Source organism: Larus michahellis, chromosome 12 (genome assembly GCF_964199755.1).
Source record: "Larus michahellis chromosome 12, bLarMic1.1, whole genome shotgun sequence".
NCBI lineage: Eukaryota > Metazoa > Chordata > Aves > Charadriiformes > Laridae > Larus > Larus michahellis.
In genome coordinates, this window is record NC_133907.1 from 4,585,783 (window position 1) to 4,611,070 (window position 25,288).

At 57.2% G+C, this 25,288-nt stretch overlaps 1 protein-coding gene across 3 annotated transcripts; it reads left to right on the plus strand.

Annotated features, from left to right (window-relative positions):
• Nucleotides 1-9: 9 nt before the first annotated feature.
• On the plus strand, nt 10-22,969 carry UCKL1 (uridine-cytidine kinase 1 like 1). Of its 3 annotated transcripts, none has more exons than XM_074604999.1 (15): nt 10-90; nt 8,577-8,770; nt 9,406-9,512; nt 9,729-9,899; nt 10,144-10,215; nt 11,443-11,632; nt 12,112-12,173; nt 17,126-17,145; nt 19,535-19,633; nt 20,008-20,101; nt 20,409-20,471; nt 20,837-20,959; nt 21,320-21,427; nt 21,851-22,007; nt 22,594-22,969. In XM_074604999.1, exons 1-15 carry the CDS (start codon nt 41-43, stop codon nt 22,668-22,670), a joined length of 1,587 nt encoding a protein of 528 aa, XP_074461100.1. In that variant the 5' UTR covers nt 10-40; the 3' UTR covers nt 22,671-22,969. The 3 variants fall into 3 exon arrangements, with proteins under 3 accessions (XP_074461100.1, XP_074461097.1, XP_074461099.1); XM_074604996.1 differs by lacking the exon at nt 10-90 and adding an exon at nt 4,375-4,802; XM_074604998.1 differs by lacking the exons at nt 10-90; nt 17,126-17,145 and adding exons at nt 4,592-4,802; nt 13,598-13,614.
• Nucleotides 22,970-25,288: the final 2,319 nt, after the last annotated feature.

A 25,288-nucleotide genomic window follows, 5' to 3' on the forward strand; every position in this document is an offset into this window, starting at 1 on the left:
GCTCCCCGCCCGCCCGATCCTCCCTCTCCCCTCCACCACCATGGCCGCGGCCCCGGTGGCCGAGGGGGCTCCGGCGGAGCCGCACGACAGGTAAGGACCCCCCCCACCTCCTCCATCCCCTTAAAACCCCTCCCGGGACGGGACCGGTACCGCAACGCCCCGGAGCCGCCGGTTCCCGGCGGCTCCGGGGCGTTGCGGTGCCGGTCCCGTCCCACGATGCCACTTCCGCGAGTGGGGCCTCCCCGATCCCATCGTTCTTCCCATTTTTTTCCCCCTAAAAACCCCCTTTGCCCATCCCAGCAAGCGGCGCCACCCACGCTTCCCATCACGCAGGCAACGGTTTATCCCATCTTTTTGCCAAACCGGGCTTATTCCTTCTCTATTTGTTGCTTTGGGATTTTGTTTTTGTTTTTTCCCCTTCCCCCCCCCCCATTTTTTTTTCTTCTCTTTTTTCCCCTTACCCCCCCCCCCCCCCCACTTTTTTTTTCGATGGGGTTTTTTGTTTTTGTTTTTTTATTATTTTATTTTTTTCAGCCTTAATTTCGCAGCGGGTGAACGGCAGCGCCCGGTCGCGGGCGAGACGGCACGTGCGTCGGCTCCAGCGGGCGCGAGGCGCCGGCGGAGCAGGGAAAACCCACAAATTTCCTCCCCAAAAAAACCCCAAAATTTCGTACCAAAAAAAAAAAACAACTTCCTACCAAAAAAACCAAAATTTCCTACCAAAAAAACACGCAGAATGAGGTTCTTTTCCCCTCCCTACTCAGGTTTTCCCTATGTTTTCCACTCCACAGTCCTCAGGCACAGGGGAGCTTGACCGCTCCCAAACACCGAATACCTCGGAATTGGCTCCGGAGCATCCCCGGAATGCTGCTAAGCCAGGTTACAGGGATGCGAGCATCCCTGGTTGTTGGGTACCGGTGTCCCCGTGGCACCGACCGACCCCTGAGTCCATGCCAGCGTGTTTCGGCAACTAAACACGGAGCCGGCTGTGCCGGCGTTGCCTTTGCCCTTCCTGTGAGTCAGCGGTGGGTCGCCGGGAGGCTGAGGATGAGCCAGGGGAGGAAGGAGCCGCCCCAGGGAACGCCGGCCGGGCGGGAGATGAGTAACGGGGTTGTATAACCGAGCCCTTTCCACCGCCGGCTGGGCTGACCGCCCTGTTCCCGCGGCCCTCGCTCCGTATAAATAGCAGCGAGATAATTGGGTTTGAAGAGGGAAATGTTGTCCTTTTGTCGTTAGGAATCGGAGTCCTTAATAGAGCTGGAAGAGAGTGTGTGTGTGTCTACGCGCGCATCTGGAGCTGCCCGGGGATGCTCCGTCCTGCTCCAGGGTGGCTGGGGCCAGGGTGATGGCAGAGCTTGGGGTGAGGCTGGGGAAAAACGGGCACGGTGTTCGATGGGTTTGCAGGAGAGGCACGGCACGGCGGGGCCGCTGGGCAGCATCTTGGCACCCCTGGAGCTTTTGGCAGTGGGGTGGCAGGTGGGTCCCTCCATCCCTTGGACGAGTTCCTCCATCCCTTGGGTAGGGTCCTCCATCCCTTGGACATGTTCCTTCATCCCTTGAGTAGGTCCCTCCATCCCTTGGGCAGGTTCCTTCATCCCTTGGACAAGTTACTCCATCACTTGGATGAGTTCATCCCTTGGGTAGGTTCCTCCATCCCTTGGATAGGTTCTTCTATCCCTTGAATGGGTCCCTTCATCCCTTGGATGAGTTTCACCATCTCTTGGGCAGGTTTCTCTATCCCTTGGGCAGATTCCTTCATCCATGGGGCTGGTTCCTCCATTCCTTGGGCAGGTCCATCCCTTGGCTGGATTCCTCCATTCCTTGGGTAGGTCCATCCCTTGGGCAGGTTCCTCCATCCCTTGGATGGGTTCCTCTGTCCCAATGCTTAGGGCTTCCTGAAGCCTTTCATTGTGTGCTTCCTGCACAAAACTCATCTTCTGGCCTGGCTTGCTCTCAGGGTGGTGTGATCCAGCTGTGTGTCACTCTGGTCGCTGGACAAGGGGGTTCCTGGTGTGGGGCTGCCCCACATGGCCCCGGGTTTTTACGCCAGGCTGTTGCAGGGCAACTGCTTTCAGCTTAAGTTAAAGATGCCGTAGGACACGAAAGGTCCAGCTCAGGGCTGGCCTGGGCATGTCAGGACGAAGAAAGACCACGCTGGGAGATGGAGGGAAGCAGGTTTGGCCTCCACGCACCCATGGGTGCTACTCGCAGGGGTGGGAGTTGGGAGAGGGACCACCTTCCATGGTGGATTTGGTGTGTCCTGAGCTTTTACTTGGATCCGGTGACAATATTCGGGTTACAGCAACCAAACCAGGGAAAGCCACATGCAATTCAGCTTCCATCCTTAAATCCCAAGGAAAACCCGCCGAGCAGCTTTCCATCCCTGGAAGGAAAAGGGGACCCCAGCCTTCATGGGATCTGCTCTTTCTCCCAGTTTTAAGTCCAGCTCCTGGAGGTTGTGATTAGAGGAGGGATTCGCGCTTAAAAGTCATCTAGAAGGAAAACAGTCCAAAACTCAGGAGTTTCGCCCTGTGCAAGAGCTCAGAAACTGGGAAGAGAATCGGGATGTGGAGGAGGTTTGCGGAGCAGTGTGTGCCAGGAGGAAGGTTTGGCCGCTGCCGGGGTTCAGAGCCGGGGCAGGCGATCCCCATCCCACCTGGGAGCCTGGCTGGGATGTTGGGTGAGCCGCTGGGAGAGCTGCTCCCATCGCTTGGACGTTCCAAACAAAGGCAGGAAAAAAGGCAGCGGGGAGCATGCGATAAGGAACAATGTTGCCTTGGCGAGGGCGAGGGCTCCTCACCGCCAAGTTCCTGGTCCCTTTGCTTTCTTTTCTTTTTTGCTTCTTTAATGAGAGAGAATAGAAATCACGGCGGAAGAGAATTTTATTTTTAAACTTCTGAAACAGCTTTTGCAGAGACAGGGGAGCCCGTGCTGAAATCGCAGGATGGAAAAGGTTCCTTTGATCATCCCTCGCTTCCCTGGCGTTGGGGCAGCAGCCGCAGCTCAAGATGGGGACAGGTCACCTCTGAAACCCTCCCGTCCCCGTCCCGCTCCTCCTGCAGCCCCTGTTTGGGGACCAGCCCCTTGTCCCTGGTTTCCACGTCGTGGTCACTCAAGACATGTTTTGGGGTGATGCTCTCCTCTGTGGGTCCCATGGCTGGACAGGAGCAGGAGGGGGCTGGTGTGGCTGTACCCAGTGCCCCCCATGTTCAGCAGGGGTTTGCTGAGGACATTGGGATATGTGTCCCTCTGGAATAGCCGTGGTGCTTTGGAGAGGAGGAGGAAGGGTTGGGGAGGAGGAGAAAGGGGTTGGGGAGGAGGAGGAAGGGGTCTTCTCCCCATCTCTGACCCCACCTCCGGAGGTTCAGCCCCGCTTCATGCTGAGCGTGGGGGGAGCATCCTCCCCGTACCCCCTCGGGGGTGGGTGTGCTGAAGCCGAGCCCTCGTCTCACCATGCCGGGGTGGGCTGGGGGGTCACTCAGTGACAGCAGGACCTCGTGGCGACAAGCCGCGTCCCCGGCAGAGCCTGCCCGCTGCTGCCTGCCTGGCCTTCTGGTGTCACCTCCGCTGCCTCCTCCCTGTCTCAGTGCTGCGCAGTGGGCACTGCTCTGACCCCATCCCTGTGCTCCAGGACCCCCCCTGCCCATCTCCCACCCCTTGCTGGCTGTCCTGCCCCGCATCCTGCCCCGTGTTTCCCCAGGGCTGCCGGGTGCTGGGTGCCCGGGCTCCCTGCCCTCCCCGGCGAGGCTGGCGCCGGCGGCCGGCGGAGGAACCGAAATGGCAGCTGGCAGGGGGAAGGCTGAGAGAGCAGATTGCAGGGCCCGAACGTTATTCTTAGCCACCCGCAGCCCCGGGGTGTTGAGTTTCACCCACTTGTTTACTCCAGGGCCGAGGGGACGGTGAGGGGCAGCTTGTCCCCGGGGAGCTGAGCACCCAGGGGGGCTCGCAGCCGGACCTCCCAGGGCTGGGAGCTGTGGGAGGGGGACGAATCCTGCACCGACAGCCCCGGCAAGGCCGGCAGCGCCCCGGCCCCGAGCCCCAGCCGGCTCCATCGGCGGCAAGCGGGGTGTTGGCTGGGTACCCCCTCCATGCCTGTTCCCTCCCGTCCCCCTGCAGCCCCCTCCCCGAGCTCCCGGCCGCGCACTTACCGGGTGGGCGGCAGAGCTGTCCCCCCCACTGCCCCGCCGAGCCCCCGGCGTCCACGGCACCGAGCGAGCCCCGGTCCCAGGGAGCAGAGGCGCAGCGGGGGGGCCAGTGTTTATTGCCTGTGCCGGGGGCGGTGAGGGGAGGTGTCACTTCACCCCCCCCCCAGCCCCCCTGCTTTTTCTTTAATCAAGCCAGTGCTATTAATATCAGGTAATGAACGTAATCTCTAGGTTAAGCTATCCTCTTATGCCTGCTGACCACTCCACAGCTCCCAGCAAAAGACACTCCCCCAGCACCGCTCCTCTCCTGACTCCATCTTCCCGTCCCGAGCCCCCCAGGGCTGCTGGGGGGTGGGGTGGGGGGGGGCGGCTTGCCCCAGCCCCTGGGGACCCCGTTGTCCCTGTGCCAGGGGGGACGCTCCCGTGCATGGCTCCTTGCACCGGCGTTCGCCCGGGCAGCCCCGCTGGCACGGCCGCCCTCTCGCCGCGGTAGTGCCGTCAGGTTGGGGGACAGGAGCCAAAGCGCGGGCAGGGACAGTGGGTGACACCCTCTGCCCGGCATCGCCTCCCGCTCTGCGGCCGGGTGGAGATGAGCAGCCCCCCGGCCTTCTCCAGCGTCCGCATATCGGGCTGCTGGGCCCTCGGGCCGGACGGCGGGTGAGTTCCTCCTTTGCTTCTGTTTTGGGTGGGTTTTTACTTTTTTTCACCTCTTTGCTTTCAGTCCCTGCCTGCTGGGACGAACCCTCGGGTTCCAGTCCCCCAGCTGAGGGCTGTGGAAGCGCAGGCAGCAGCCAGGGGAAGGATCAGCTTCCCACGGGATGCGGGATGAAGCCAGCCCCGCGCTGTCACGGCAGCCTGTGGGGACGCGGCGGGTGGGTTCGGAGGCTGGGAGCTTGCTCGGCGCGTTGTTTACAGGGCGCGGGGCTGAGGTCGAGCTCTCCTGTTTGCTCGCTGGCTCAGGTTTGGGGCTTTGCCAGTTTTCCTTGCTGGCTGCGGCAACTGTTTGGGACCTGCTGCCTTTCCCCTCCTGGCACAGCGTGGATCCGGGATAGCCGGGGATCCCGGAGGGCAGCAGGATGCAGAGAGCATGGAGGGCCCAGGGATGGGAGCGGCGGTGGAGAAGGGACAGGGCTGCCCCTCTCACCCCAGTAAATCCATTCTTGGGATATGCGGGAGCAAAACGCTTCCTTCGTTTGTGCCAGCACATCTGCGGGGCTGGAGAGCCCTTTCGGGGAGCAGAGCCCCCCCCAGGGAAGGCAGAGCGGTCGGGCTCCCTCCTGGCAAATGGTCCCAGGCAGACCCCAGCACCGACTACAGGGAAGGCAAAGGGTCCCCGACAGCTGGGGACAGTCTGGTGACACCTGAGTCCTCCAGGTCGGCTTTGCAGGAGGGAGGTTACCAAGCCCAGGGTGACGTTTCCCTTCATGTTTGCCTTGTTGTGGCGTCAAGTCACTGAAACCCAAGGGATACACGCTGCTCAGGAAGGCTGGGGACGGTCTGGGTGGGACAAGGACCGTCCTTTGGTTAGAGTGATGGCATTAACTTCAGCTATAAATAGAGAGTCCTTTTCCTCCGGCTGCTTTACCTTGCGGGAAGAGACATTGCATGGGCTTTGCGGCTGCTGCAGGGAGCTTTTAAAAAGTGATAGGAAGAAACGGCAAAAGGAGAGAGCTGCGAGATGGCTGGGATCAGCCATTCCTTCGGAGGGGAGGAGAGTCCCCTCCTGGCAGAGGCAGCCACGGAAAACATCTACAAAACTTGAAGTGTAACATAAGGAGAAGATGCATGACCTTTGCAGAACTCCTGGGCAGTCCCAGAGCCCTCCCCACGGCCATGCTTCGCTCAGATAAATCATGGGAAATGTTGATTTAAGAGCTGTAGAGTATCTACCTCTTCTGTAGACACAGCCAGTGTAGACAGATATCTATAGAAACAGAATTTAGGTGAAAGTCCAGAAGTATTTGGATGAGAAAAGACAAAGCCGGCCAACTCTTGGAACAGGATTAAAATGCTGCATCCAAGAGTGGCCCCGGGCGTGCGGGGGGAGGACGGCTCCGCTTCTCACCAAGGGCCATCCCTGCACCGTCCTATCTCCATGCATGTCCCTGCGTCCCATGGCAATGTTCCATCAGGGAGCTACTGGGCAGGTGCCCTCTGTGCCAGCACCCTGCTGGAGCGGAGAGATGGGAATGCGGGATGTCAGCAGTGGCCACAGCCTGTAACCCTGGGCACAGCCGGAGCCGTCAGGGTCCAAACCTCCTCGTCCCCACCAGGAGCTGGGTTCTGTCGGTACGAATCAAAGACGCTGGTAGCAGGCCTTGCAGAGGTCGGCCTTTCACTCAGGCTCTGCTCCAGCTTGGAAAACTGGAGTTTTGCCCACCTCGGAGTTGTTTTGGGAATGGCGGCCTCGGTCAGCATCGCAGCGTGGGGATCTGCGGGCTGAGGTTGGCGCAGGAGGGCTTGGTGCTGCGTTGCACCAAAGAGCAGAGCATCCCGAAACGCTCGCCTGTCGCATGGAGACCGGCGTGTATCCCGGGAGGAAAACCGTTGGAGCAGCCCTCAGCGGCAGCGCCGGCAGCGCGGCTCTGGAGTAACCGCAGTCCCGGGAGAGGGGCTGGGATACAGATGAAAGGAACCGTTTTATTTTCTGGTAAACAACTGTGGTTTTGTCATCTCTGCTTTTATCAAGCCAAAATGACTTTGTTTATGCACCGGCATCGTCGGATGATGTCAGCCCCGCTCAGGGAATAGCGCGAGGTGGCTAATTGCTGCTGCGGCGTCGCCGGTGGGAGAGGAGACCGAAATACCCCGTCTGGGTTTGCTTCTCCCGCCTCGCTGGTGGAGGGAGCCATCCTTGTACAGAAAGAAACCCCAGAAAGCTTTCCCGCGGGTCTCACCTCCTGAGGTTGCTTTTTAAAAGTGACGGTTGGGGTCTTTATGGCTCCTGGGTGCTCGACGCTGGCTGCGCGTGCCGATGGGCTCGCGCAAGGGACGGGGTGTTGGTGGCTTGAGGCTCTTGCGGGGGGACTCTGTGGGTGCACACTGGTAGGGTTGGCGTCGGCGTGGGATGTCCTGGCGCCGGGGCAGGAGCTGCAACCTTCCTTCTGCTAGCAGGGGTTTGGCAGATCGCCGTCTCCTTGCCCGCTCCGCAGGGATGTGCCGGTGCAGGAGGTAGGGATGGCATACTGGGGGCATCCCGCCGTGCTCGGGGGGTGTTGCAGATGGCCGGTCTCAAATTTTGATCTTTATCTAAAATTGTTCTAAAAAAGGGTGGGGGAGGGAAGGGAATTAATCTTCATACCAAAAGAGCTTAAAATCAACCCAAAATCTGTAAAGCCCTGCAGTTTAAGCCCTATCAAGAGCAAAAAATAACAGAGAGGCAGCAAAGCCCCGCCAGCTTGGCTGGGCTGTACCAAACTGTGCCGGGTTTGGAGCATTTGGTGCCCGGGGCTCTTTGAGCTTGCGGAGGTTTCATTTCCAGCTTGAAATTTCCTCATTTCCAAAGAGGAACAAGCGCGAGCAGGGAGAGCCCTTTGCACCTTCTCACAGGGAGGAGACATCTCTCCCGAGGCGGCAAAACAGCGAGCGGGGAGGAGCGGGAGCTGGTATAAATAATCCTCCCCATCCTCGTGCTGGCCGGGCAGCGCGGCTGCAGCTTATCTCCTGGCCAGAGGCCACTTATCACCTCCCAGCCGCTGCTCTCCCGCTGCCAAGCCCGAAAGGGCTCCGGAGGGTGGTTTGTTCCTCTCCTTCCCCAGGGCTGCGGCGGGAGGGGAGATAAGAGAGAGGCATTTAGCAGCTCCAGGGCTCCGACAGAGCTCGGTGCTCACTCAGCCCACACGGCAAAGCAGACGCGAACGGCTTGGCAGCCCCGCTGCCCGGTTCTGGCCCCTTGCCGGTTTGTCCCCAGGGGTTTCAGGCCTAAAGGGTTGCGGAACTAGAGGTTTGGGTGGGAGTGAAGTGCTCAAAGTGCTCAAAGTGGGGAGAGGAAAGGGATTGCGCATGGGGGGATGAGGACAGTTGAGCTGTAGCCCATGTGCCTGGCTTCCATCCCCCAGAAAGTTCCCTCAGCATATCTGGACAGGTTATTGCCCTCTGTCATAACAGCCCTTGGTGCTTTTGAGAGCTCACCGGATTGTTTATTTAACGTAGGCATTCCCCAAGCAGTAGGGCTGTAGGAAGCGATGCTTGCGTTGCAGCTTTTCCAGGTTAAAATGTGGTCCTGCGTGAGAATGTCTTGATGTTGGCCATGGCCTGGGCTTGCAGCAGTGTGGGTGCTGGTAGCACTGCAGCAGGGCTGGGGTCGCCTCTCTTCCTCTTCCACTGCATCCATACAGCGTGGGATCCCCCGGAGACCCCACTCCCACTCATGGGGAACACAGGTCCCTCCCCACCACCGATAACTGAGCTCCTTCCTCTCCCCATCCCCAGCAACAGCAGTGCCGAATCCTTAGACCGGCTGTACCCTGCGGTGGGCTCCACCAAGCCACCCCGAAAGCGGACCACTAGCCAGTGCAAGTCTGAGCCACCCCTGCTGCGGACCAGCAAGAGGACCATCTACACAGCTGGCCGTCCACCGTGGTACAACGAGCATGGGACGCAGTCCAAAGAGGCCTTCGTGATAGGTAGGCAGAGGCAGCGCATGGCCGGGCTGTCCCGCCTATGTCTTCAGCTGGTGAAGGCTAGCACGGGCAGTGTCGGCGCTGTCTGCCCAGTGGCTCTCCAGGAGATCTTGGGGACATTCCTGCCCCACCGCCTCCTTGGAAACTTGAGGTTGACTCCAGACTCCAGGTTCTGAGCTGCTCAGCCCGGACAGGAGCAGGGAGCGTCCCCATGGTTAATCCAGCGTTGACTGGGTGAGCCGTAGGATTGGGCAGAAGCTGAGAGCTTGCAGATGGGGGTGATGGATTAGAGCAGGCAACTGAGCAGTCCACAATCTTTGCTGGTTGTTCCCTTAACTCCTGTTGCCTGGGTTGTCACGAGTTCCCAGGGATTTAGTCTAGGCTGGTTCTCACGCCAGCTCTCCCCTTGTTACACAACCATCTAACGAAGGGTTTCCCAGCTTTTGCTGTGCACATTGCTGGCAGTTACAGTATGTTCCACTTGACATTTTCAAGGATAATCTCTCTCTTGTAGTGCCTATCAAGCCCCCTCTTTGGAGGTTCCTCCAACTTAGTGCGACAGGGCAGGACCGGGTTCTAGCCTGTGGTTGGAAAGGCAGACTGTGGGGTTGGTGGCTTCATCCCTTTTTCCCTGGCAGGCCTGGGAGGAGGCAGTGCCTCTGGGAAGACCACGGTGGCCACCATGATCATTGAGGCGCTTGATGTCCCTTGGGTGGTTCTGCTGTCCATGGACTCCTTCTACAAGGTGAGTCTGTGCATCGTCCTGGCCAGGTTCCTTGGGCCGCTGGAACCCTTGGCATAACCCCGTCATGGGGAAACGCAATTTGGGTTTAGCCACAGCCTCGTGGTTTCCCTTTCACGTGGTTCTTGGGGCAGGGGGAGAGGTTGCTGGGCACAGTGGTGGGGAGGGAAGGCCACCGGTGGGGATGGCCACATGGACTAACCCCTTCTCTGGGGGCAGGTGTTGACCAAGCAGCAGCAGGAGCAGGCAGCCAGCAATGACTTCAACTTTGACCACCCCGATGCCTTCGACTTTGACCTCATCATCGCCACCCTGAAGAAGCTGAAGCAAGGCAAGAGCGTGAAGATCCCCATTTATGACTTCACCACCCACAGCCGGAAAAAGGAATGGGTATGGGACACTGAGAGGGGTGGGACGAGATGGGGGGACTACCAAGGCAGGAGAGGGGGGTGTCATTTGGACCCCTCCAGCCCCTGCTTTTTGCAGTCAGAGTTGTGCAGTTGCCCTCTGCTCTGTGCCTGGCTCAGGGCACATTTTCTGGGTCAGCCGACGCAGTCACTAACAAACCAGAGAGATTTCCCGGGATGGGGCATCTCATGTTCTGTGTCTAACCACAGCCATTTTGACTCCACAGAAAACCCTATATGGCGCCAATGTGATTATCTTTGAAGGCATCATGGCTTTTGCAGACAAGGAGCTTCTGAAGGTGAGGAAGGGTTTAGAACCGGTTTTGGGGAAGCCTTACAGGCGCAAGCCCCTTCTTCTGCAGCCTTATATCACAGCGCAAAGAGAGTCCCAGGCGCCCCGGGGCTCCTGTGCATCGCTGGACGGGACCCTGTCCTCCCACAGTGCTTCAGCGTCACCCCTACAGACCAGCCCTCCACCCCGTAGCCAGCTGGGGGAAGATGGTGGGAACATGCTTTCTGCTGAGGTTCAGCAGCAGGGAGACGACCTCTTCCAGCTTACACCGGCTGCTGCAGCACTTCACTGTGCAGGGGAAATAGGTCTCGACTCTTGCAGGGGAAGAGCTCCCGGCCAGAGGTCAAGCGTTTCAGCAAAGACTTTGATCTCAGCCTTTCGTTCCCAGGAGCTTGGAGCCGGGTGGCAGCCTGGTCCCTGGCAATGGTGGTGTGTAAATATGACTAGAAATAGCCCACCCTCCTGCACTGCATGCCGCAGCTTGCACAGCCAGAAGCAAAGTCTGCTGTATTTCTGCTGCGTAAAACCTGGTCTTTTCTCGGGTGGACTCATCCAGCACTTCAGGCTTTGCTGGGAATTTGTTGGATAGATGATAAATGCTCTAGGAGGGAGTGAGCCATGCAGAAACTTAGCCAAACGCAGGCTAGAAAGTTTTCTTCCCTGCCAAGCGAGCGTTTGGGTTGCACATTCCTGGAGCAACGATGACCTCCAGTGGACAGCTGGGTAAATCCCCCAGGAGTTTCCTCTGAGCATTCCTGCTCTTGTCTCTGACAGTTAAGGGCGGTGGCATGAGCTGACCTGCTGCGCTTGGGCCCCCGCCAGCATTTATGAGCCAGCGCTCCTGGGTTAAGCCTGTTGGTCTGTGTCGTGGCCATTAACTTCTCTTGTCTCCTCCTCGCTCTTAAATAGCATCCAGCCAAAGTGCTGGGGCTGCTTAGGAGTGGAGACAGGGTTCGGAGCAGGAGTGGAGACAGGGTTTGGAGCAGGACAGGTCTCTGGGGGCATGAGAGCAAGGGGGAGGTGGCAGCAAGGGACTCACCGCCGCGTCTGCACTGCCAGCCAGGTTCAAGTTCAGGGGCTGCAGCGGCAAAGCTCCCTCCAGGCTGGAGCAGAGCTGAGCCGAGCTCTGTTAAACCAGCGCTGTGCTGCGCAGAGAGCTCAGCCTGCTGGTTGTGGCTGGTGGAGAAGGTCGGTTCTAACCTGGTGGGGTTTGTTCCCTCCCCTCTCATTCCAGCTCCTTGATCTGAAGATATTTGTGGACACGGACTCGGACATCCGCTTGGTGCGTCGCCTGCGCAGGGACATCAGCGAGCGTGGCCGTGACATCGAGGGGGTCATCAAGCAGTACAATAAGTTTGTCAAGCCCGCCTTCGACCAGTACATCCAGCCCACCATGAGGCTGGCCGACATCGTCGTGCCCCGAGGTACCTGCCCAGGGCTGCCCCGAGCTGCCACAAGGCTCAGTCCTGGATGGGACATGAGAGACCCCGTCCCTCTGCCCTCAGCTCTGCTGGCCAGTGCCACCACCCTCCGGCTGGCACGGACAGAATAGTGGCTGTCCCATGCCAAAACAAAGGTCCCTCCAGCCGAGTGTCTCCAAACACTGGCCGAAAGCAGATTCCTAGGGAAAGTCTGCACTTTTCCCTCAACCAGTCTCCTGCCCTATCAGCTCCTGCAGCTTAGTGGTTTAAAAGCTAGAGGTGACTTCTGGATATTCAATAATAGGTTACTAAATAAGAATTTAATAATAGCAGCAGCGTCTCCTGCTGGATGATGCTTTGCTAGGGAAGGGGAAGCAGGGATACGGTGTTTTTGAACATTGCAGGGAGCTTAGGGAAGAAATGGGCACTGCTGGCACCGTGGTTCTGAGCAGGCTCTCGCTTTTGCTTCTGGTTCACTCCAGGGAGTGGAAACACAGTGGCTATCGACCTGATCGTTCAGCACGTCCACAGTCAGCTGGAAGAGGTAAGAGCTGCCCGGTCCCCCGGGTGTTAATGGTGGGGTCAGCCTTGCCTGTGCAACGGTGGCATTGCGGGAAGCAGGGCTCTGGGTGCCAAGGTGGGAATGGCCTGGCTTCCCTCCGTGCTCCGGGCATGTGAGCCGCGGGGCTGTCCCTGGGACCTCCTCCCAGCCCCGCTCCCTCCGTTTCAGCGAAGGAGACTGCCTTGTCCCTCTGCTCTGGTTAGCGCAAGGCTCCTCTGCAGGCTGTGGTCCAGCAGCAGCTTCTGTCCCTCCCTGGGAGACCAAGTCATCTGGGGACAAACCAACTGTCCTCCAGTGATCTGAGTGATGTGGCCACCCCGTCTGCAGCCCTCCTGGGGCTGGCATCACCTCAAACCCTGCAATACTTCAACTCTCTGGCTCTGGCTTCTCCTCTTCACCCCCTTGCAGCCACTGCTGCACAGTCTTTCCAGTCAAGAGCCCACTTTTCCACTTTCATGTTGGCTGCAACCCATGGGTTTCAAAACCCAAAGTCTTGTCACGTTTGAGGCCCAGCCTGAGCCCCCATCCAGGCACATACTCCATCACTTCCCCATCATTGGGTTTAACAAGTCCTCTGTGTGTGCTGGGCCAGTCCTGACCAGTGGTTTGAGCCTGGAACCCTTCGATCTATTGCCCCTGTTGTGTGTTGCTGCTCCCTGAGCAGCGCAACCTCCTCCCGCCCCACGGCTGTAGCTTTGATGTTTTAAGTTGTGGAGATGCTCAGAGCGATGTCCTGGAAGGTGGAAGGAGCATGACCTGGAGATGGCTGTTCTTGAAAGCAAAAGGCTCAATTCCTGCGGGCCTTGCAGAGCTCCCAGAGGGCAGGAGCCGCTTGGCCCCTGGCTGTGAGCTGGCACACGATGGCGTTGTGCCTCCTGTGGCCGCTCGGGAGCGAGTGCTCTGGTGCAAAGGCGTGTTGGCAGGTTCCCCTTCCCGGAGCACCCCGTTCTCCGCAGGGCAGCAGTCGGGGCTTTCTGACTGCCTGGATTTACAGCACTAAGCTCTGGCAGGTCGGGAAGTTAGTTTCTAAACCAACAGGAGCAAGGATCAGAGCCCTGGCACCGTCAGCGCCGGGCTGAGGAGGGCACACAGCTGTGGGCGCAGGCCAGGAGCAGGGAAATGGCTGTTTCTCCCAGCCCCTGGGATGTGGCCAGGGAAGCTCGTGGCTGGACGCTGAGGCGAGCAAACACAGCAGCTCCTCCCCAGGGCACTGCTGTGAGCTCGGAGAGGGGTTGGCTTGGGCGGGGGCTTTCATTTATTTACCTGGGGAGGGGAAGAAAGGGGGAAAGGCTACATGTGAATGCAGGAAAATATTTCCTATTTTTCCTTTTCTTTTGTCTTGAAACGACCCTGGTGTTGACAATGCTTAATACCGGTTGCATTGTGTCTTTGTGTTGCTGCCGCAGCGTGAACTCAGTGTCAGGTAAGAGCCCCTAACTCTGTCCTGTCTGTGCAGCCCGAGGCATTTCCAATGCCAGGCACTGCTTGGCCCTAACCCTGACCTGCAGTCGAGACCAACAGCTCGCGTAACGGACAGCCTCGTCACGCTCGAAGCTGACGAAAGGCCACCTTGTCCTTGGCTTTGGGACAGGGCTGTTCCCCAAGGATGGACTAGCCCAGCTTGAGCGCAGAAGCTGGGGCAGGGCCAGGTTTGTTAGCTGGGGACACCCCCCCCCCATCTCTGCAAAAGGCTTTGTGTCCTGGGACTCGCTTTTATTTCACTTCATCCTTAAGATTGTTCAGAGCCGCTCTCCATCCCTGATGATTAAACATCATTAAACATCAATTATTAAATGAAACAAAGCGGCTCAAGGGTGGTGGGAGCCCTGGGTCCCTCGCTGCCGCAGAGGCTCTCAGCCGCGAGCCTGATGGCACCCGGGAGGAGCGCAGCAGCTTCGGCATGGCAAGAGGTACCCGCTTCCCTGCAGTACCTAAAGGCTACGCAGCAACTACTTGGGGACCAAGAAAATACTTATGCCCTAATCCAGCAGGATTCCTGATTTCTCAGTATCTGCAGGTGGATGCTCTAAAGTAGACATTGACTTATTTAACCTCTTCAGCGTGTGGATCCAGGTGGGACTTCAGCTCTCTTGCTTCCATTAAGCAGCCAGCTAAGTTTCCAGGTATTTTTGTAGGAAGCAGAGGGGATGCATTACTATAAATGGGTTTCCATTTAGGTTTCCATCACTGCATGGAGACACTTAGCTCAAGTAACCCTAAAATTTACATTTGGCATACAACAAGCTTTTAAAATACCTAAGATAAACAGGAAAAAGACTCTGCTTTACTTATTTCTGTTTAAGCCATTCATTTCCTAGACTTGGCAGCTAGATGTTTTGTTTTATTTCTGTTTGCTTGTTTAACACCATGGGGCCTGACATTTCCATACAGACAGCGTAAGCTTCCCTGTGTGTCTGGAGGTCAGGTGGGAAGGTGCTCTTTAGCGTGGAGAGAAGTCTGTTGCTTTAAAAAATTGCAGGAATAACATTAGAGAGTAATGCATGTGTGTGTATATGCGTATATATGCCCGTGTGTATGTGTTTATATACATATATGCACACATATAAAATTTCCTTTCTCTCCAGCGATTCTCCTCTTTAATCAAAGTGGCACTCAGTACAGGTGATCTTTTTGTGCACCTTAAAAATCAGGTATTTAATAATATGTCAAGAAAGTATTAGTACAAGTTTGGAAAGGTAACTCTGACCTCCAGAAGTAACTCTGTGATAACCCCAGCCACAGACATTTACATGTTCGGTTTAAGGCTCGCGGTTTCCATTTATGCCTTCGCCAGAAAGTCTGGAAAAAATTTCCTGCCAAAAAAAAATCTGTTTACACTCCTGGAGTCCCAGTGCTTTTACTGCTGCTGCGGTTTCCCGTCAGCTCCTCCGCAGCTCTGCGCTCACAAGAGGAGCGAGGTGGATGGAGAGACGCCTGTTGCGTGAGATGCGCTCGGCAAATGTGGGGCTTTTCATCTAAAACAATTCCCTGTCCTCCCGTCTTGAATGGCTTCATCTAAATGTCACGGTTGTTGTTCTGATGTCACCGCCTGCCTTTTGGTGGCCGTGGGGACGCAGCGAGGCCTTTGTAGCTGGTAGAATAAAACCTGGATGCTTAGATCTGGCCCCAGTCCGAGGTGCTTCTCGGGTCCTTGTGCTCCGGGCTGGCCCTGGGCTGCCTCTCCTGACCCAGAGAGTGGGTGGCACAGGCAGGGAGTGCCTCTCCCCGACTCTCAGCTGATCGAATGGGTGAATTCTGAGGAGTTTAAAGAAAGCGGTGCCATTCCCTGGACCTCCAAGCCTTTTTTTCCCCTCTTGTAACTGCCGGCTGCTGAGTAGCATCGTTGCCTTCCTCTGTGTTCCCTCAGAGCGCAGGTCAGACCTTAGTGTCCTTGCAGTTGGGGTATTTCTTGTCCAGCTTCCCACATGTTTAATTGTGCACGTGTTGGAGATGTAATTATGTACAGGTGCTTCCTTTCCATCCATGCCCAGGTGAGTAATTCTTCCTGGAGCCCAGCAGCAGGAGCCGGACGCAGCGCTCTCAGCCGAGCCTGGTTTCCGTCCCTTCTGTCAGGCTATTTCAGCAACCAGCCCCGCTCTCGGAGCCGGTGCTCTTTTCAGCTGATTCCCCTCGCCAATCAATATTCCCCACCCCCAAGGTCTCGATCAGCTTGGCATGCCCTTTGCCAATTGTGTCTTTAAATATCAACCCATAGCGCAGTTTAATAGCCCTTGTTTGAAATGTCAGCCATGAAAGCCAGCCGCTGTACGTGTTTGAAATGCCTTGACTGCATTAGCTCCTTTGTAGCTGGATGCCTCTTGTCTGCTTCCTGCTTGATAGCATGCTCAACAAAGAGCCGAGGATGTTCCCTGAAGCCTTCCTGAGAGATGGTCACCCCTTTCTCTCTCTTTTTCTTTCTTTCTTTCTTCTTCTTCTTTCTTTTTTTTTTTTTTTTTTTTAATTCTTTCAAAGCTTTTGTTCTGGGGGGAAAAAAATAAGTTTGCAAAGTGAGACGTTTTCTTGACGTGCTGCCCGTCTGAATTTTCCGTCGCGGTCCTGCCTGGCAGGGGGAGGGACAGGAAGCAGTGCTCTCGCCGGCAGCCTGCCTGCGGGTCCTGGCGGCAGAGACCCGCTCCCTCCATCCTTCCCGGCAGGGCTGGGCAAGGGCTGTCACCACCAGTGACACGGCTGTAGCGGGGCAGCTGATGGAGAGACTGAGCTTTTCCCATTGCCACAACCTGCAGCCCCTCTCCAAGGGATGGCGATCCCAGGGCAGGTCCCGATCAGCTCGGGGGAAGGAAGGTCTTCCCAGCGGACGGTGATGTTAAGTGCAGAGATGGGTTTCTCCACGTGTTCCCAGTACTCTCAGCTTTCCAGGGTCTCCAAGGCTTGAGCAGATCCTCTCTCCAGTGTGGCAGGAGATGGGCACGCCTGTGAGCCCACAGCAGTTTGCCTGGGTGCGGTGTAGGTTGGATGAAGGTTTTGAAAGCTTGGCCTTGAGCGCCTGCACCTGCTCTGGGATTGTAGCAGAGCCCCAGGCGAGGGCTGGGCATTTCCCTCCGGGCTTCGAGAGCTGTTGCTGGTGTTGCAGTGTGGTACCACTTGGGACGGAGATGTTACGGTGTCCCTGCTGTGACTTCAGGGCAGTGAGAGCGAATGGAACATTCCTCCCATGGAGCCAGGAGTGGAGCTGGTGCCATGAAGAGCAGCTGTGACGTGACTTGGTCACCAAGGGAGGAGCACCGGGGTCTTTATGGCGGTGGCCCGGGCACTGGGCAGGTCCAAAAGCCATAGATCAATTAGGGCTTTTTTTTCCCCCTTTGACTAATGACAGCGCTTTTTCCTTTGTTTCATGTCTTGTTTGTCCCTCCGCCCTTAAACTCTCGTGTTTCCTGTCTTGTCTCCCCTGAACATCCCTCCCACCTGGTGACCAGAGGAAGCTGCGCTGGGATATGTGAGGAGACAAACGCTAACGGCAGTGTTTGGGTTGTGACACTAACGCCGGGGAATGGGGACGAGGGCTGTGCAGTGTGAGCCGCGTTACTAACCCAGACAGCTCACGGGGTCCTGCTTTGCTGGGGCTGTGCAGGGCAAACCGGGGTGGGGGGACTGGAGAGACCATCTTTATCCCAATCCCAAAAATGGGACCTGCCGCTGTCTCCCCAGAAAGCACCGTGGGGACCCCCACAGCATTGAGCAGCTTCCCTGGGCTGTCAGGGACATGAGCCCGAGCAGGGTTGCATCCAGACTTCTCTGTTCCCGCACTGAGCACCAGACCCTGCGCAGGAAAGTGCGGAAAGCTCAGTGACAAAACGCTGACGGCATTTCCCGGGGGGCTGTTGACAGCTCGGGGTGCAGGGGAGGTGTTCCCAGGCACATGGGGCTGCTCTTGGGGGTAGGAGAGCTCGCTGGCGTCTGTGGCAGGGGGCAGGAGCTGGGTCACACTGCATCTCACCTGCAGCACCGCAGAGACCAGGGCGGGAGAGGGTCTGCCCATCCCGCTGGCGTGGCGGGATGCTGTGGCATGGGGCTGGCAGTGATGGAGGGGAGAGGTGCCCATGGCAAGCTCAGACCTGTGCCCCTGGCTGGGCCGTGGTGGGTAGGAGACTGCTCTGTGGGCTACGACCCTGATGGCTCCTCTCGTTTGGGGGACAGCAGTTTGTCACCTTAGCAAACCCAGCTGGGGCCAAGAGTTGGGGTGTGGCTCTGCGTTGGGGGGCTGGTCTTTGCCCCCCTAGAAGCAGGCAAGCAGGCAGCCCCTCTGCAGGCACCAGTGTCACCAAAGGCAGGGCTCAGGTCCTCACCCGCCATGTGGGTCTGCATCCCCGCGGCCAGGAGGGGTTCAGACAGGGCTGGATGGCAACTGTGCCCCCAGAATCTGTCCCCAGGCCAGGTCTGGCAGGAGGAAGGAGCGGGGGCTGTAGGGGCAGAGCTGCTGGGTGCTGCCCAGTAGCACAACCCTGGCATGGGAGCATCTCCGAAGGCAGCTAACCTGCGTTGCCGTGACTAACAAGAGTGAGCTCGCTTCACTGATGGCAGGTCCGGGGCCTTGAGGGCTGCTTGTCCCAAACCGACAGTGGGGTCTGTGGGCAGGAGGAGCATGCTGGGCTTGGCCACAACCCAGCCAGGCTCTGCCGGCACCGGGCAAGTCTGTGAATGGACCACAACCCATCCCACGTACTCTGCACAGCCATGAACTGTCTCGGCTCTCGGGAGCATTCCCTGCCTAGGGGGTCTTTGCTGCTACACAGGACCGGAGCTGGCAAAAGCAAGAAGGAGCCCTTAAGTACCCACAGGCCTTGGGAATGTCTCGTTTGGTGTTGGTTGGCCAAGACCAGGAGATGGCTATGTGGATGGAGGCCTCAAGTCATCTAGCTCTGCCCTCCTCCATTCCTACCCAGTCATCTTCTCTGTCTTCTTCTCCGCTTGCGTGCCTCTGTGTGTGTGCGTGCATTTAATCCAGGTTTCTGCTTGATTTGAAATCTTAATCACCTGGTGCTTTTGTTTGTTTGCTCTCTTTTCCTCCTGCCCAACATCCCTCTGACCGACATGCAGCTGCTGGCACGTGTGTGATCTGACGCGTGGCTTTCGGACCCCAGCCCTCCTCCCAGACAAAGTCGCTTGTCCATCCTGCCCAGCCTTGTGGAAGCCAAATAGATGTGACCTTCATCTCATTACTGCCGCTCTCAAAGAGAGAGGTGACTAATGGGGCTCCATTGTGTGCTTCCCCATGAATGGTGTTCCCTTGATCCAAGAATAGCTCCCAACCCTATTAGTTATGTGGAGATGAGTCACACAAAGCCAGTCATGTCCAGCCGTAAAGTCTTGAAGCTGTTCCCAATTTGGTGTCGATCTGACTATCCTTGAATGGGCCAGGTGCTCTCTGAAACGGTCTCGTTGCAGCCTGGCTCCGCATTGAGCCGTGTGCCAGTGCCGCAGGCCTGGCTGCCTGTCCTGTTCCTGGTGACATCTGGCACTTATAGGACAGAGACAACTACAACCCCATGAGTTCAGGATCCACCATCAGATAAGACTCCCGAGTAGGAGAAGGGTTTGAATTTATTTTCCACTTGCTTCCCAACCAACGGAAACCAAGATGGGCCAACCACGGGTCAGCGGCCCAGCAGGAAGGGCAGGTCCTTGGGCTGCGAGGTCCCCCTGCCCCGTTCATGGGAGCAGGTCCCTTTGCCATCGCAGGGGCCCGGGCAGGGCTCAGCTGGATGGCCTCAGTGTGCATTTGCAGGGTGAAATGACATCTGGGAGGATGGCTCCGGCCGTGTGCTGTGCACCAGCCCTCGGGCAGCCTTGCCCAGAGACCTTCTGACCGTGTGTTTGGTTTTCAGGGCCGCCCTGGCCTCTGCCCACCAGTGCCACCCGCTTCCGCAGACCCTCAGTGTGCTGAAGAGCACCCCTCAGGTGAGGGGCATGCACACCATCATCAGGTAAAGCCCACCACCACTGTCGTCTCCTGGGGTGGGATGGGGCTTGGCTGCCGGCTGGGGTGGACTCGGTTTGCTTTGGCCTCCCAAATCCCACTTGTGCCCTGTCCTTGTGATCTGGGGACGTGGGACAGGATAGATGGTGGTGGGCCTTGGGTACAGGAGCTGTGAGTGCTCCATGGTCTTGCCAACAATTTTTCTGCCTTTTACCTTAAAACTCCCTCTGCAATTCCAGGCTCAGCAGGTGGAACCCATGCAAAAAAAAACACTGGCAGCCAGACAGGGGCCTGGGCTGCCCTCCTCCACACAGCCTCTGACCCCTGTCAGCATCTCCCGGGGCACATTTTGGTCTTACATTGCATTTGCCTCCCCTCTAGAAACAAGGAGACCAGCAGAGATGAGTTCATTTTCTACTCCAAGAGGCTGATGCGGTTGCTGATTGAGCACGCGCTCTCCTTGCTCCCGTTCCAGGTGGGTTTGGGGGGTGTAGCTGGGAGGGTGGGCAGCAGGCGCTGTGTTTCCTCTCCGATTCCTAACCCGTAACTGCCAGGGAGCCGGGACAGTCCTGGTGATGCTCCTCCAGCCTTTCCTGTGTATCAGCCCCTTCCTTCTAGGTTAAAAAGGAGCAAGACTCCCCTAGACCATGGGGCAATGGTGTGGCCCTGGGGGACAACTCTTTGTTTCCAAGGGGCCAGTTTGTTTCCCGCAGCTGGGTACCAGGGCTCCTCTGAGAGCCACATCAGAGCCCCTGGTAACGCTTCTCACATGGTTTTTGTAGAGTTGCACAGTCCAGACCCCTCAGGGACAGGACTACGAAGGGAGGACATACAGCGGAAAGCAAGTAAGTGGACGCAAAAGGTACTATTTAACCCTGCCCCGTGGGGCTCCATCCCTGTGGATGCAGGGGAAGGACACCCCTGGCTTCTCAGGGCTTCCACCAGGCCTGGGTTTGGCACCTGCTATCATGAGTACGATACCCTGTATCATCAGGACAGGCGGCAGCTCGGTGGGTGGCCAGGGCTGCCCTCAGCAATGTCACCGTGCTGCTGTTGCCCTCCCATTGAGGGAGGCAGCCTGAACTGGGAGCAGCACAACCCTCTCCTGGAAGGGATGTGCTTTGGGGTTGCCCATTAGAGTCCCCAGTTGTTGAGGCCCAGTGCCTCTCCTGCACCGCGCCTCCCCGTTCACCCTCGCTGTGTGCTGCAGATCACCGGGGTGTCCATCCTGCGGGCGGGCGAGACCATGGAGCCAGCGCTGCGAGCGGTATGCAAGGACGTCCGCATCGGGACCATCCTCATCCAAACCAACTGCAACACGGGCGAGCCGGAGGTAAAACCCAGGGCCCTGGGCTGCCGAGGGCACATCTTGGCATTAGCCTGCGCGCGGGGGGTGACTCGGGTATTTCCTGAGAGCTCTTCAGCGATCCGAGAGTTGGTCTTGGCAGGGGGCGAGTGCTCAGAAAGCGAGTGTTTGAAAGCTTCTGAAGTGGGCTTTGCCAGCATGTTTGTGCACGCAGGGGCTGGTTTGCTGTCCAAGTGTTTGCACCGGTGCCTGGCTCCAAGCTGACAGCTGGGGTCCCAGAGCTAGAGAGGCATGAAAGATGCTTCACCTCTCTAAGAGAAGGGCTTGGGTTGCTCTGTTCGCCTTGAGCCTGCAGCCTCTAAGCTGATCTCTCTTCCCCCTGCCCAGCTCCACTATCTGCGGCTGCCGAAGGACATCAGCGAAGACCACGTCATCCTGATGGACTGCACGGTCTCCACGGGCGCAGCAGCCATGATGGCCGTGCGGGTGCTGCTGGTACGGAGGATGTCGGGCACGCTGCAGAGGGCGGGTGGTTCTGTGTGTTCTGGGTGTTCACCCCAAACAACGTGCAAAACACCAACCGCAGCCATGCTGAGGGGCTTTGCACTGAAATTGTCTCTTCCTTGTGAAGAAGGGTGTCGTGGGAGCCAGCCCAAGATGGGGTGACTCTGTGATCAGGCGTTGACAAAGTCACTCCTTCCTTGGGTAGTAACAGCCTGGATTTAGCTGGTTTCTTGATGCTGTGCCCAGTAACTCCAGCTGGTCGCAAAGAGGGGAGGAGAGAAAGTGGCCCCAAGAAGGCCCTTGAGTGCTTAGAGTGCTGCTGCCTGGAGGCATGGGCTGTAACGTACTTTAGATACCCTTTCTCCTGCTCCTCAGCCCATGCATCTCCAAGCTGTCTCTGTGCCTTTCCTATAGGATCATGATGTCCCAGAAGACAAGATTTTCCTCCTCTCCCTGCTTATGGCAGAGATGGGTGTCCACTCAGTCGCCTATGCTTTCCCCCGGGTGAAGATCATCACCACAGCTGTGGACAAGAAGGTGAATGACCTTTTCCGGATAATCCCCGGCATCGGTGAGTATCTGGGTAGAGATGAGCTGTTGCAGGGGAATTTTCGGTGCTTCTGTCCCACTCACCAGAGGAGGTGAAGCCCTGGTTGTCAACAGCAGCTTAGGTCTAGCCTTATTTCACCCGGGGACCCACTGCCTCTCCTGAGTCCTGCTGCCACGCGGGTGTTGGGATCAACATGCACACTCTGCGAGCTGTCAGGCAGCCATAACCTTGTTGGCAGAAGGAGCCATTCCACCTGCTATGAGCCTCCTCCGGCCCCAGATGGAGAAGCTGGGCTGGGACATCTGGAGCAGACCTGTGCCCACCTCATTGCCTAAGCTGTCACCTTAAACAAGCTCATCCAAAACAAGCTCGCTCCGTTCTTCTGTCCTCACCTCTGCTGTGCCAAGAAACACCCCTGCCACCGGGTCCTAAAACAGCCTCCAGCCTGCTCCAGTTTTGCTGCTACACGAGTTTTAGAGCGGTTCAAGCTGTTGGATCAACCTGCTTTCCTTTCCTTGCGGGCTGGGACGAGGGCAGGCTGGAGGATGGGTCCCAGGGCTCCCTGCAGAGCTGCACCAGGACTGCATCTCTCTCTCTCCCCCCGCAGGGAACTTTGGCGATCGGTACTTCGGGACGGATGCTCCTCCCGACTGGAGTGATGATGAAGATGCTCTTAGCACTTAGCTGGATGTGGAGATGCCACTGGCGCCAGGCAGCTTCAGCACCGCACCTTAACCCCTTCTGTCCATTGCAGAGATTTCTCCTTCCTCCTCACCAAGCATAGATATTTTTTTCAAATCTTACATTGGAGATCTAGGGCATATTTTTTCAAAGAAACATAAATCCTAGTTTGACTTTGTGGACAGTCGCGTGTCCCAGCATAGAGCGGAGTTAATTTATTTTAATTTAAATATTTGCCTATATAACTTATTGGAGATATTTTATAAAGAAAAATAATAAATTTTTTCTCTGGTTTTCTTGAATGGAGTCATTCTTTGTTACACCCCAGGGGTGCCCAGAAGGATTTGCAACCCTTTGGGACTGTTGCCGTGGGGGAGGACATGCCGTGAGCGGTGGCAGGAGGTCGAGACCCTGCTGTTGAGGAGCAGGATGACCCTGCTCCGTGGAGCAGTTCTTATGTCTCTCGCTGTGTGTTGGTTGTTGTTTCTCTTTGGTGAATGCTGAAGCTCCTACACCCCAGGGAGAGCCTGCCCTACGGGATGCACTCTGTCTGTCCAGTGCTATGGAGCTGTCACCTCACGGGAGCTGGGGGGGACAGAGAGCACCCTGTGGCCTCTCTGCAAGGACTGGGTAACCCCCATCCACACCCAGGTCTCCTGCCTGCAGCAGGGCTGTGAGCAGAAGAAAAACCCACCACTCCAATTCCCCAGCTCCCTCCTCTGCCTGCCTTGCACCTGGGAGGAACTACCATGCTCTAGACCCAAGTGAAGGGTTGGTACCAGAGGAGAGGCAGGTCTTCATGTCTGCGCAGAAGCTGAAGTTCATCTCAGATCACATCACGCTTCAGCTTAAGAAGCACCAAGTCCCTGTTTCAGTTCAGCAGCCGAAGTGAAACACAGCTCGCCCGAACACCAGCGTGCTCTTGCTGAATCAGAGCTGCTCAAGACGTGGCAAGGAGCAGGTCTCATAACGGTCTCCAGGAAGCTGTTAGCAGGCCAGAGTAACCTCAGCGGAAGAGGGGCCGGCCAGCCCCATGAGGTGGATTTAGTCAGAGGAGGCTGTAACCCCTGTGGCTGAACACAGTATTTTCCTTTCCTGTGTGATTCAAAGTATCGATGCAACATCCTTGTGCTGGAGATAAACGGGCCAAGAGGAGCAAACCCACCCCTTGGCTGGGCGTCCCTGGCCCGGAGCCGGCTCCTGAGGGGTTAGGACAGGCAGGCACTGCCGGCAGCGAGGAGAGCGGGGCTGGGAGGGGAATGTTCTGCCAGGCTCTTGTCAAAATGGAGAGTCGCCTGGTGATAACTCAGTGTGGGCTCAGGTGTGATGAGCCCAAAATAACTGCCACCACTTTGCGGCATGTTGTATAAATTCTCAACTAAATTTAAAAGAAAACACACGCCCGAGTTCCTGCAAGCACTCGGCGAAAGCATGAGCCCTCAGCTTGAAAGCCACGCTCAGAGCCAGCACTGACACTTGATTAGTGTCTGCTAAAAATAGCTCCTTGCGTAGGTGGAAGGAGAGCTCATAAGAACAAACACAGGAGGATAGGCAGACACAGGGGTTTTTGGCTGGGGCACCAGGTGAGCAGTGGTGGGACAAGGGACAGCGGCATCACCAGGTCCATGCAGGAGCATGTCTGCACGCGGAGTCCTTCCTTTGGGCTGCAACCACCAGTGCAGGAGCTCAGTGCTAGAGAAGCCCATTGTCTTCTTTCTAGACCATGCTAGATGCCACCATCATCCTTCATGTATAAAGCTTCCAACAGACCTTGTTTGAACAGTGCCCTTGGCCTCCTCAAGGGAGACAGAACCATGTGTGAAGCTCAAGCAGGGTTTGCCCCCAGGGTCCACCATGGGGGTGAAGATCCCACAACCCTTCCTTGGGTGGGACGAGGGGGTAAATCACCTCTCCCAGCATCCTTCTTCCTAATCCACACACCCGGACTCCTTCAAAGATGAAGGATGCAGCCTCTCTGTGCTCCTGATAACAGCCCTTGATGGGTAACATGTAGGAAGTGGCCCCGGGAGGCATGTGGGTGGAGAAGACCTGGGCACAATGGGGCTGTGACCCACCATGTAGAGAGCATCAGAGGGTGTCCTGCACCCATGGACCATCCCGTGGCCCCGATGAGCCTGTGAGGGGCATAGACAGCAGCTGTGGGATACTCAGCCATGGCGGGGGAAGACAAAAATTGGGGTGTGAACCATGTGGGGAAGAAGAGGCATCACCAAAGCCTCAGACGGCCACGTCTTGTTTTGCAGCACTTCCAGGCTGCCGAATGCCACCCACGCACCCAGGCAGTCCCCGGCACCCATGGCCGGTGGCTGGCACACCCATGATGGCACAGTAGTGTGGTGTGGCCCCCCCTTGCCACCACATTAAGGTCCAGGTGACTCATACCCTGTCCCATGGGCATGGCCACAGAGATCACACAAACCAAAGATCTCCAGGACCTTCTTCCACACCAGAGCACCTTAGATTCCCCCAGTGTGGAGGAAGATCCTGGAGACATTTGCATCCAGGATGATTCTTGTTTTTAACCCAGTATTTCCATCATTTTCCTCAGAACATCTGCATTTTTCCTTAGCAGGTCCACATTTTTCCTCAGCTCCACATTT